This window comes from Parasteatoda tepidariorum, chromosome 7 (genome assembly GCF_043381705.1).
Source record: "Parasteatoda tepidariorum isolate YZ-2023 chromosome 7, CAS_Ptep_4.0, whole genome shotgun sequence".
Taxonomy (NCBI): domain Eukaryota; kingdom Metazoa; phylum Arthropoda; class Arachnida; order Araneae; family Theridiidae; genus Parasteatoda; species Parasteatoda tepidariorum.
In genome coordinates, this window is record NC_092210.1 from 18,090,938 (window position 1) to 18,104,723 (window position 13,786).

Consider the following 13,786-nt stretch of genomic DNA (forward strand, 5'->3'; position numbering starts at 1 on the left):
TTTAATGGACTGTCTAATAACTTCCTTATCATTTTAGTGAAAACATTTATTCTGAAAAGCGTCTAGTTTTTATAATAAATTTAACTGTCGATTTTCGAAAAAAAAATTTTAATCGCATTTTGAGTTTAGTTTCTTTTAAGCTATATATTTTTAAGTAAAATTCACATTTTCTGTCATAATTTATAGCTTGGATCCCAATGGAATAAATTAAAAAATAAGCATTGAAACATTTATTAATGGTTGTCTAATCCCTTCCTTAACATCTTAGTGAAAACATTTACTCTGAAAAACATCAGTTTTTTTTTTCTATATTGTAATTATCTGACGATTTGAAAAAAAAATTATCGCATTTATGAGTTTAGTTTCTTGTAAGGTTTATATATTTTTTAAAAAAATTAAAATAATTTTTCTGTCATTATTTAAATCTTGGGTCTCAAAAGAATAAATTAAAAAATAAATATCGAAGTTTTAATGGGCTGTCTAATTCCTTTCTTAATATGTCAGGGAAAAAATTTATTCTGAAAAACATCTAGTTTTTATATTGAAATTAACTGTTGATTTTTAAAAACAATTTCGCATTAAGTTAAGTTTCTTCTAAGCTACATTTATTAAAGTAAAAATCACATTTTCTGTCACTATTTAAAACTCGGATCTGAGTGGAATAAATGAAAAAACAAACATTGAAACTTTTAATGGGCTGTCTAATGCCTTCCTTAATTTAACATCTTAGTGAAAACATTTGTTCTGAAAAACATTTGGTTTCTTTGTTGAAGTTAACTGTTGATTTTAAAAAATATATACGATATGGAAAATTTGCCTAGAAAGTATATATAACCGCTGTTGAACAGCTGATCCAATTTTGGGTTTACGACTACTAATATTCACCTCCGTAACCTTGTAATTTCGAACTGATTCAGAAGACAAGGAAACTCCTGTATCAGTACCCCCAGAGGTATGATTTGTTATGGGAACATAGAGGACTTTGCGATTCGACAGATTTAACGTGCAGCAGTCACCATTTACGACACGGGGAGTCTTCGGCTAGTGAGGATCGAGCCCACGCCCTCTGTGACATGGGCCCAGTGCCCTACCAACCGGCTGCATAGAAAGTGTAGTAATTTTTTACTTTTGGTTCAGTAACATAGCTTTTCTATTTTATTTACATAAATTTATAAAAGCCTGTCCTTAAAAAAATCATAGCAATAAAAATGTTATCATAGTTACCTCACCAAGTGAAGGACTCAGAAATTTAAGAAAAAAAAAATTAGGTAGAAATTAAAAACAATTTTGTTCTGTACTTATGCGTTAATAAATTCGTTTCAAATTTAATACATAACTCAGTTTTAAAAACTATTTACTTTAAATAAAATTTAAATTTTTATTAAATAGTAGGTGATTTCACGCTCCTCTCGTCAACCTCCGTGATTGCTTCTCATTCATCGTTGGATATTTCTTAAAAAATGATATTTTTTACGAAACAACGAACATTTAATTAATGAATTATATATTTATAGTAGTTTTATACTGGAATATTTCAATATATTAATCATAACTAAATGAACAATTGCCTGCATTTGAAAAATAATCAGCTATACTTGAAGTAAAAATTAAACCTAAAATTTGCAGAAACTCAATTAGAAAAAAACAATGAGAAGAAGAATGAATGAATGAATCTGAATGTGTGACTCAATTAGAAAAAATAGATGAGAAAGGATTTTATAAAAATTAACGACTCTTACTCAGTTTAAATGAGAAATGATTTTTCGCTCTTTTGTCATAAGTCGTACTTTCTGTATATTTTTCTACAATTTTTGTGGTTTATAGTCTTAGTAGTTTATAGTCTTATAGTTTATAAGCATCAAAGCAAAATGTAACATAAAGTTGAATTTTCAGTAGCAGCTCTTAATATTTTTTTTAAAAGAAAGGAATTAAAAAAAAGAAAAGATATAGTTTCGATGTTTTTGTAGCTGTTCTAAATATCATTGAATCTAAATATTTTTCTTTAAAGTTTTAGTTGTTTTTATAAAAAATATCGCATTAAAATTTTTTCAATAACATGAAACAAAAAAGGCTTTTTTTTTCTGTATACCGGATTTATTTTTCTATTTACTCAAGGCCTTTTTTTTGTGTTGAAGTGCTATTAATTGAAATTAATAAAAAAAAATTCTTTTCTTATTTAGCAAAAAGAAATGTGTTTAAAAATTTTATTCCCGATGAAAGCTAATTTTTTAATTGATAAACTTATCTTCAATAAAATAATTAATTAATCCCGATGTAATTAACCAAATTTATAAAAACTAAGTTTTTTTTTCGTTCGAAAAAATAATGGCCTGCAAAGAAATAATCTAGCGAATTACAATACTTAGTGATGCGGATATAGCGTCAAAAAACTTCTTATTTCAATTCGAAAATACCACCACAATCAAATAGTTCACACAAAACATTTTTTCAAACAATGCAATCGAATTATTTAAAAGAAAAACACTCCCTAAGGTATTTCAATATTAAAAAGATATTTCTCTTTGTGCGTTTTTCTGTTCCTCCTTTTGTTTTATGAAATTAAATTTTCCCGATACAAGATCCAGGGAAAAAAAACAAGTTTTTTTTTGCGAGTTAAAGCTCTTCTTGCGCTTTAATAAACATTTCTTTTTGAAATTTACCTACCGTTAATTTTTATAATCGTATTTTCGGAATATTAAGGTGTTTTTTTAGTTCGTCTTTTCTATACTTGGATTTTTTATGAGCAGGAAAATGCAATTTGATTTATTAAAAATGTACTCTCTCCCCTTAGTTAAGCCTCTTTTTCTAATCTTTCTTTACAGGTACTGCACTCATTAAGACTTTAATACTTTTTTATTGCACTGCTTTCGTTAACTTTTATATGTACTTGCGTAAATTCAGTTTTTATGTTCGTTAATTGCATTAGGGTCCCCCAACCACAACCTTAGTGGCTGTTACGCTTCGTGTTCCCTTATAAAACTAAAGAAATTTAAAAAAAAAAAAAAAAAAACTGCAAATAAAAGAAAGGGCATACAATGTTTTTTTTTTTAATTTACCCTTTTTTCATTATTTGATAAACATTAGAGTGTTATTTATTATACCTTAAGATATTTAAAATATTTTTTTAGAAAATTTTTGTAATTTCGAGAAACATATGCGAAAAATAATTATGATAGACATTTTTTTCAATTACAAAAAAAAAAAAAAAAGCTTATTTAATTTCTTGTCTTAACTGTTCTTATCTAAATGATGAGTTTTTCAATGAAGTAAATAAAACAAGATTATAATTCTTATACTTTTAATTTAGTATTTTAAAATTAATCGCTTTAGTTATTTCAAGCAAATTTCTAAGCCCATTTTTTTAACGAAATTATTCTGCAAGAATTGTGCAAATTACCTTTTTTTTCATTACAGAAACTTTTTTTAGAACTCGGTGCCATTACTTTGAGGTTTACACTTTGTATATTCACATATTCCTAGTTTACTAAGCATGTTATGAAACTTCTGAGAACTTTCACTATGCTTTTTCTGGTTTTATTCGATCCCTCAAATAATTTCAGAATAAATAAAAACAAAATTTAAAAACAAAATCATTCCAGAAGGATTTAATGTTTTAAAGAATTAATTTGTAAAATTTTCCCTTTCTTACTTCGTTCAGAAACTTAGAGAGTTATCCCGTTGATGAAACACCGGCGTCTTTTTTTATATATATATTTTCTGACACTCTAATTACTAGCAAAAATATATTTTGGGTATTTTTCAATTATAGAAGTTAATGGTTGCTAGAAAAGAATCTGTTAGATTAACGCAATTATATTTGGACTAAAAAATAAAATCGCCCCCCCAAAGAAACCGTTTGAAATTTTATTTTTCGTGATCAAAAATTTATCAATAATTGATTTTGTAAATTAAAGAAATTTCATTGATAAATAAATGTTTCTCTTAGATCTAAATAACTGCAAATAAGGGCAAATTTAAAAAATTACTGCTTCGAAGTAAGTCGTGTTTGAAAGAATTTACCTTTAACGCGAAAAAAAAAAAAAAAAAACAGAAGACACCGGTGTTTTGCGCTTTAATTTATAACCATAAATTATTAAAATGCAAACCTTATATTTTTAACTTATTTTAACCTAAATTACTACAAAATAATCTAATAAGTATGAAAATATGTTAAATAAAAATTCTGCGTCAAAGGGTTAAGAGCTTATAATTTTCAAAAAAGATTTCACTACTATAAATTGAGTTATAGTTGTTTATTCACAAGTTCGATTAAATCAGCATTTTTCCGTGTTATAATTATTGGTTCTGCATTTTATACATTGATGAATTATAACCTGCCTCATGTTCGTAGTAACACTTTTAAGTCATTTTTACGGTATATTATTCTATGCATCAAAAATTTAAAAATCAACCCATAATTCAAACATCTAATTATCAATTTCATAATGAAATTTAGTTTTTTTTATCACGCAAGCCTGAGACGGTTGCGTATTTATTTGTTGGTGATTATTTTTATACATTTTTTACTGTTCTATCTTGAAAGAACTATAATTTCTAGCTCTCATGTCAATTTTATATTCAAATTGCGAATTTTAATATTGTAAAAGTCGAAACATTAAAAATACCTGATACTAGTACAAATCAAAGTAATTTTTTCTTCTTATTTGTTGCATTTTGATTGCGAAAGATTGAACGAGGGGTAGAGGTTCATTAATCTCTTAAATTTTTAATGCATATTGCTATGAATTAGCTTTTTTTTTCCAAGCTTTCATTTACTTATTTGTAATATTTTTCATCTCTAAAGCGTATACAGGGTCTCTGAAAATCTCATTTGTCTTTTATATGAAGGTTATGAAATCTTTATAAAATTTCACATTAACATAAATAGCAAATGAAAGAAAATGCGCAGAGCAAGTTCAAAAGAACTTTGACTGATGATATGAAATTGTTAGTATCAATAATCATTCATTTATCATCAAAAATAATTTTAATAAAAATCTTATAAAAAAGGAGATATCAAAAGCATGTGACTTGATAAAGATTGATTGAACAGGCAAAAATTATTTAATTCAAAAATGTACAAAAAATTTTAGGCTGATTTTGTAGCAGTTTTAATTCAAATTGAGAGATCGATGAATATTACTCTTATATCAGAGTCCTATGTCAGTTTTAATAATGCATGGTATTTGCAAAAAAATAAATAAATGAATAAAATAAAAAGGAAATAAAAAAAACGTTAAAAAAAACATGCGAAATGTATTGTGAAGTCTCATAGAATCGAAACAATTTTGAGATTTGATGTTAGCAGAAAAATGGTATCGGGATGTGATGAAAAAAAAATTCATTCTTAGATCTCTCACGAAATTTTTGTTTAAAACAATCTCCTAATTTTGGAGGACTGTCGAATACATTATAAAAAGTGTGCACAATAAAATGTAAGAAACAGCTTGCAACATAAATAAGGCAGAATTAAATGTGTGTTTTTTTTTAAAAAAAAAACTGATAAATCAAAGAAAAAAAAATCAAAAAAAAAATTTTTTTTTTTTTTTTAAATATTTAAATTATATTTTAGTTATTTCTCAACTTTAAATGAATAAAAAAAAGTTTTGAAACTAATTGAGTTTCAGAAGTATTTATCGATTTCCGTTTATGATTCAATATATTCGATCAATGATTCAATTCATTCATACGTCATTCTGAAATTAAAATCCGCTTGCATATCCTTTCGCTCAAAACGGTTTTTTTTTAACTTTTTTTTATTTGCTTTACTTTGTTTTCTGCAGTTTGAAAATAATCCAAGATTCGTCAAAAGGCAAACGGTAAAATCAAAGTTGAAGGGGGAAAAAATTAAAGCGTGTACTAGAAAAAAATTTAAAAAAGAAAAAAAAAGAGTTTTGTAGTTTAGCTATCGATAAGATCCATATTTTTATGTTAATATCGAATATTGAAAAAAAGGTATATATTCGACTATTTTCTGACACAGAGTTTCCTTCTTTTTTTTAAATAAATAAACAAATCGAATATTATTTTAGCGATTAAAAAAATTGATAGGTTTATTGGCACATTTTGAATTTGATAAAAAAATAATAACAAAAACAAATTTATAATAGAATAATTTAGACTTTCAATGCATAATCTGCATCTAAAAAATACTTCACTACAAGAAATTTTTATTGCACCTATTTGTTCAACAATTCTGAAGTTTATCAACGCTCTAAGTTGATAAATGTTTATTTTTATGAATTCGCATAAAAATAAATTAATAAATTGTCACAATAAGGTAAGGGGGAAATTTTTTTTTTTAAAAAATGCCTCTTATTTATTTGAAATGCTTAAAAAAATGAAAGCAAAGTGTAAAAGAAATAATATAAAAAGTATTCAATTCAGCACATTGAAGTTTTTGGAGAAAATATAAATAGTACCAATTCCTTTTTTTTAAATAAAGGACACTACTTTTTATTTATTAAACAATCCTTATTACATATAAAGATGTTATTAAAATTAAATTTAGTCACATAAGAAACGCGTTAATTATGAAATACTCAAATTATTGTTCTTAAACTAAGATTCAAGGTACCCAATAATTTATGAAATAATTTTTTTTTTCTAAGAATAAAATCTCTAATTTGATTCAGATAATGAAAACACGTTGAAAGAAACAAACATATTAAAGTTTAATTTAAAAACATTGCTTGTTATAACTCGGTAACCAACGATACTCCTAAATAACTCGCAGGAATCTTTCTCGAAGCATTCTTAGTTTCACACAAAAACTCGTGAGAATTACCTACTAATCGACTACATATTATTATTTTGTTACTACTCTTTTTCTATCTTGAACTCATTAAAGATCAAAAGAAAAAAAAATGCAAAACTGAATAGATTAATTAGAATTAAAAATTAATTAAAGAAAATTTTGTCCCCTTCTTTTGCTTATTAATCTAGCTTTTGTATAAATGCTTATATTTTAACTTCATATAATTTTAATTACATCATTTCCATACCTAAAGAAATTAGTATTTAATGTTTTTTTAAACATTTACGATATTTTTGTTTCATAAAGCAGGTTTTCATAATAAAATACAGAAATTGAAATAAATGTCGATTTTATCAATTGTTTGTAAGAGAGTTATACATGAATTTTATTACTATCGAAATATAGTGGAAAACAAAGCATATACGTTTTAAAGCATTTTGCATGTCGGTCTAAAAGTTTCTAAACTTTCCTCATTTTCTTTTAGATTATAATTTAAAATTGTAGCAATTTGTTATTCTGTAATTATGCTCTTCTATTACTTCAAATTTTCCTCCTCTGATAGCTATTAATTTAAACTGATTACATTATTATTTATATGTATCATAAACGTGGATTAGAATTGTTACTAATCAGGATAAATATGAGCAACATCGTTTTAAACAAGTAAACTGACTAACGGTTCATAATTTACTTTTTTTTGTAGTGTATTAAAAATGTTAAAGCCTTAGTTTGTCTCGTTTAAACGAAAGTTGAAAATGAAAGAAAGAAACAACGGTACTGTTATTGATAAAGCTTATATTAAATAGCTTAAAAGTAATGAATAATTAAACGAAATTTTTCTTAAATACTTTTCGCAACTATGTGACTTATAAAATATTCTAAGAGAAAAATAGATGAATAAAAAAAAAGGTTAAAAAGCAGGAAAAAAGTGATTCCTCAAAATTGTTGAACAAATAAACGAAGTGAATATTAATAGAAAACTAAAATGAGAAAATTTTTTACTACAGAAATCAAGTAAATGTTACTCCTAAAAATTCCAAACATATTGGTTATTTTGAATTCAACTTCAGTAATTAAGTTGACCTAATCATTTAATAAATAATAATTCCACATATTAAATTAATAAAAAAAACTTTTTTTAAACAAAAATTTAAATAAAAATAGGAATTTAAAAAAAAAAGAAAACCAGTAAAATTAATTTTTTAAATTTTCTATGACACCCGCAGCCAACTTAAAGAAAATCCACACATCTTCAAAGAAAAAAGTTTGTTTTTATAAGCAAATATTTTTATTTATTTAACTATTTGCGTAGCATTTTTTTATTCGTATTGTACTAAGATTTCTCACTTTGAAACGTTTTTTATTCATCAAAACATTTTTTTTAATAATTAGAACTTTTTTTTATAGCTATATACTTAAAGATCCATTTTTCTGAAATTGCAATTAAAACCTTCAATTTTTTGAAATGTTTTAAACACATTAAAAACGTCTTTAAATATTTACAATAAATGCTTCAAAGTGAAAAAAAACTTTAGCTATGGTAAGTTACCATCTATTTATTAGAAAACTAAGGATAATCATAACAATATACAAATAGAAAAATTAAAATCCCGTTTTATTATTTTGTTCCGTTAACAAAATGTAGCGTATGCTTTACTGACGAATGAATATATTTGTATTTCATTCCTTTTCTTTACTCTTAGTCCCCTAGAAGTCAAGCGCGGAAAACTAGTAAATATTTTTTACTACAGCGCAGTCCGAAATTTTCGATATATAGTTGTAAACGTTGCAAATAATGAAAGTTAGATTGGTAGATTGGTAGAAAAAAAGAATGTTAAAATTTACTTCGAACTTAACACAACCGAGAATAAGATTGATCTCGATTGTTTAAGACTACTAATGAGAAAACGATTTCGAAAAAGGCACCATTTATCGTTTGCTCAAAACATACTTCCATGCGTTGTTAATAAATAATGCTCGCCATTTTTTTAAATTTTGTTTTTTAATTCTCACTACAGTATAAATAAAAATAATAAAAAACCAGAAAAATAATCATTTAAGTTCAAAGAGAATACGATAAAACTATTAAATTTTGTCCTTATGCAAATTAGAAATTCTTTCATTGATATTGTTTAATAAATCGTACTAGTATTTGTATCGTATTTTGTTTTTTAAAAACTTTGTATTTGTTAAAAAATTGATAATAAAATTTGTGTGAGAATGAATTCAAAAATATGCAATTCCTCAAATCGTTAGCTGAAAATAATTCCCCCCCTCCCCTCTTCATATAAGTAGTGTTGGTTTCCAGAAAAGAAATGATAAAACACTTTTGCATGAATAGATTTGCAAGTTTTTTATTTTTAATACTTTCTTTAGAACATGTGACTTTAATTTTTGCATTATAAATCCTCTCTTAATTTTACATTAGTAACAATTTCATTGAATTTGAACTACTTTCTTAAAACATAGCACATTCAATTTATTTTACTATAAAACAAGTATGAGATAATAAAAAGACTTTCACGAACTAGGACAATTGTTATTAAAGCAGATAAAATTGGCTTGTACCAAATGGTTTAAACTCGAATGAAGATTGAAAACTGAGATTTTATAGTTTGGTACGAAACGAATTATTTCACCGGCGAAATTAAAGCTAATAAATTTAATAATTAGCTAGTAATTTTCAGTAAATCTATGAAAATTAAGACTTTTATGAAATAGTAATTACAGAATTTTTTGTTTTAACAAATTGATGCACTTCATATCACGGAGTAAAAAATAAATATTTTGGAATTATGAAGAAAAATATCGATATGTAATTTAATCAACTAGTATCGTTTGCATGGATGCTTTAAAGTTCTTTTTTAAAAATTTGCTTAAAAAAAAAGAAGACTATTATTTAATAACTCCAAACAAATATTTTTGCATAAATATTTCAGTGCCTTCTCATTTTTTGATATTAATTGCTCATAGTTATATATGCTTATATTTAGAAGTTAAAATGATTTTCCTTTGTAAATATTCAAAGTAAGTATAATTTATTTCCACTATGCTCTTTACGCCTTTCAATAACTTAATAAACAACTTCATTTTCTGCAATGTAAAATATCTGATTGTTTTATAAAACGTAAGTGTTACTGCTAAATTTCAATATTCGTGAAAGTGCTATTAAAAGTATAAAGATGAGCAACTACAGAGAACGAAATAAATTAATATTATCAGCTTCTTGTGTGAGAACCTTTTCCTAAAATTTTTTTTCTTAATGCATTCAGTCTTCGAGTTCAAACTTCTTAACCTTTTGATACGGTTAAGTTAAGAGTGCCCCTTATAGTTATAATTTAAAAATTATAATATGTCTAAAAGAAATGTCTCGTTTTTAGTGTTATTCAAATAAATCAATTAAGTGAGATGTATACGGCGTAAATTTTGAGTTAACAACTCCAGTATGTATTTAATGTAAAATACTATTTCAAAACTTTAAAACTAAGTTAAGAGGAGAAAAAAATAATATANGCACTCAATTATTTAACATAACGTGGCATTAAACTATTAAAATTTATAACTTGCTTATATAATCAAAATTATATATATATATATATATATATATATATGTAAAATGTAAAATTCCAAATTATCAAAATATTAAAGCTCCCAATCTGCAGAATATTGTAGAATGTATAGGTTCTTCATTTAATATCAGGTCAATATATTTGTTTAACACGTCCTTTTTAGACATTCTCTCTTAATGCTTTACTAAAACCACGATAATAATATCCTTGAAGAGTTTGAACAATAAGGATGAAATACTTTAAAAAATTCTTTTGTATTTAAAAAACTATGAATTGAACATCGACTATAAGTTATTGAAAAAAATAAATTTTTTCAATTATTAATTATTTTTATAAATAATGTGTTATTCGTAATTGTGTATATCAAACATTATTGTTGCAGAAGGAATAAAAGTTAACCCAGCTAATGTATTCCTACTGTAAAAAATAGTTGCCGAAAAAAAAATTCATTAATTTTCTAGCAAAAGCTTTTTTTAAAAAAAATACTAATTATTATTTTCATTCGTAGATGTTTATTGTATAAAATATTTTTACAGGAATAGTTAAATAGAATCTAACTTATATATTCATATAAAAAATGTTAAATCGAACATCGATTATTTGTTATAAAAAAAAACTGTATATTTTTCCAACTTTTAATTATTTTTATATATAATTCTTATTCGTAATTGCGGGTATCACTCATTATTGTTACCGAAGTCATGAAAGCGAACTCAGCAAACATATTTCCATAATAAGAAATAATTGTTGAAAAAAAATGTGTAATTTTCCAGTGAATGTTTTCTTAAAAAAATATATATATTAGTGGTTGTATGTTAATCAAAATATTTTTACGAAAATAATTAAAATGAATGTAACTAGCATACAGAAAAAAAGAATAGTAAATTGAACCTCGAACATTTAGTTGTTAGAAAAACTGTTTTTTTTTTTTTTTTCCTTTCTTTTTTTTTCAGTATGAGTATTTTTTTTATTTTTATAATTAATTTTTATTCATCATTGCGTATTTCACATATTATTGCTACGGAAATAATAAAAGATGACCCATTTAATATATCCCCTCTATAAGAACTGATCATTTACGAAACTAAACAAATACTATATAACTATACCAAATTAGTATTTTTTTTTTTTAATTTCAAAATATGCTGAGAAACAATTCAAGTATTATGTAATTATTGCAATGTCTTATTTATGTGGCTGCGGGTGAGTAACAGGGGAAAAATAGTGCTGAATCGACAACAAAAGGAAAAAAAAACTAAAAAGAAAAAAATCAAATTTAAATAATGAATAAAGAAGATGTTGGGGGTGAAGAAAAGAAAGAAGAGAGAGAAAAAAAGAAGAGAGAGGGAAGAAAGAAAAAAAGTTGGATTTGAAAAGAGGCGTGTTTCCCCCTTACCTTCTTTATGGTCATGATCTCTCTCTAGTTTAGCTCTTGTAGCATCTGCGAGAAGATGATGCACACGATGTGGAGGAGGATATACACCGACGGCGGCCACGGTTGCGGCCACTCCATCGCGCAGCAACCTTTCCGATTCCATCTCGGACAAACTTTCCGGCCGAATCGTGGCCGTGTTCCGCGGCTGACGCTCATTTTGAACAGCTGAATGAGAAAAAAATTGTAAATAATCATTTATTCTGTGCTATAAATATATAAAATTAACTCTTTATGCTCCGGTGATGTTTAAAAAAAGGAAATTAACGGATGTGATAAACAAAGATTATAAAAGGGTGGAGATCCGAAAATAATGTTTTTGTAACTATCTGAGAAACTTAAGAGAATGCTAATTTTTTTTAACGCTTGTTTCATTGCATTTTAAAAATTATTGTTGTATACCAATGTGTAATGTGCGTGCTGGTAAATTTTGCATGCGAAATTTCTATAAAAATATGGTAAACATTACTTTCAAATTTTTTTTGCAATAATCATGTGACACAGATGGGACACAAGAGTCCTTTCATATATATATTTTTTTCTGACTCTTTAATTGAAAGAAAATATATATTTTAGAATTTTTTTCGATTATGAAAATAGTCTAATAGCTACTAAAAAATCTTAACTCATCAAAGTTATATTTTCATTAAAATATACAATCCAAAAAAGTAGTTTGAACAACAAAAAAATTTTCATTCATCTTTAAAAATTTATCGATAATTGATCTTAAAAATTAGAGAAATTCCAATGATTACTAAATGGTTTTCTTCGATCTAAATAAGTGAAAATTTCGGAAATGAACCCTGTTTGAAAGATTTTACCTTTAACTTAGAGAAAGAAGCCGGTGTCCCATACTGTATTTCACAACCAAAAATTACTGAAATGGTAAATACGCTATTTTTCACTTATTTTATTGTAGGTTGATACAAAATAATAAAAAAAGTATGTAAAATTCTGCTTCAAAGAGTTACGCAAACGTTTTGTAAGGGAAAAAAATTATTTTTATTCCTGATGAATTCGTGACAAAAAAGATAATAGAAGCCCCGATTTATTTAGATATATTTAAGAATGAAATCAATTATTTCAATAATTATTTTCGCATTAATACGGTGAACTTCTATTATTACGTAAAAAAAAGAAGGTGAGTAAATAATTTTACCTTTCACCGATAAATACTAATTTTAAAAAAAAGGAATTTTCGAAATTCAAGCATGCTGTTTTAGGCATGATCATGGATTTTAGAGAATCCTGTACTCTACCTTCCACATTCCGAAAATAAGTGTAAATTCTACAGAATAAAACCCTATTTCTTACAGAAGAAAATTGCTTAAAGATAAATATAGATTTTTTTTCCGTTTTTAAACGTTGCCAGCGCGTTAAAAAATATTCCCGTTTTTATTTATATATATATATATATATATAAAATTTTAATTACAAAGTGTCAACTTGAGTTAAGAGAATCTAGATCAAGTTCATTAAAAAAAATATCAGTTAATCTATTCTTCAATAACTAAAAGCTGCTTGGCAAGGAAATTTTCATACAAATTTCCAAAAGTAGTTTGACAAAGGTTAGACTTCACCTACAATTTACCCTTATTAATAAGTAATTCATCTCCTATTAAAATCTAGAATAATTATTACAGAACAATTATTACGACACATTTAGCCGTACTACAAAACTACAAAAAAGGACTAAAAAAATTTAATTAAGAAATCTGTTTAATTAGATATTTTATAAGTCTACAGTCAGGGTTGGGTTTTTGACGTCAAAAAGTGGTTTTTGACATGACAAGGGTATAATACTGGTTTAAACCGTCAAAAACCCGTCAAAAATGTCAAAAACTGAAATTTGCCAAGAAAATATATAAACTTCAAAACTACCAACAGTTGCCATGCATTATATTGAAATTTAATTATACTATAGGTAATCAGCAGGTTTTAAAATATTTTTTAATTAAAATTAAGGTAAAATAACAGATTTAAAATCTCAGAAATTTATATTCAAATGCATGTGCAGAAAAATTTTGC

The 13,786-nt window shown here is 25.3% G+C and overlaps 1 protein-coding gene across 2 annotated transcripts in view; it reads right to left on the reverse strand.

Annotated features, from left to right (window-relative positions):
* Positions 1-13,786, reverse strand: part of LOC107443149 (photoreceptor-specific nuclear receptor) — a 58,540-nt gene that overhangs the window by 8,561 nt on the left and 36,193 nt on the right. Inside the window, exon 4 of one of the 2 annotated variants that reach the window (XM_016056922.3) lies at positions 11,723-11,926. The exons of the other annotated variant lie outside the window; for it this stretch is intronic. Coding sequence (XP_015912408.1) covers positions 11,723-11,926 — 204 coding nt within the window. The remainder of the gene's footprint in view (positions 1-11,722; positions 11,927-13,786) is intronic. 2 annotated transcript variants of the gene reach the window in all.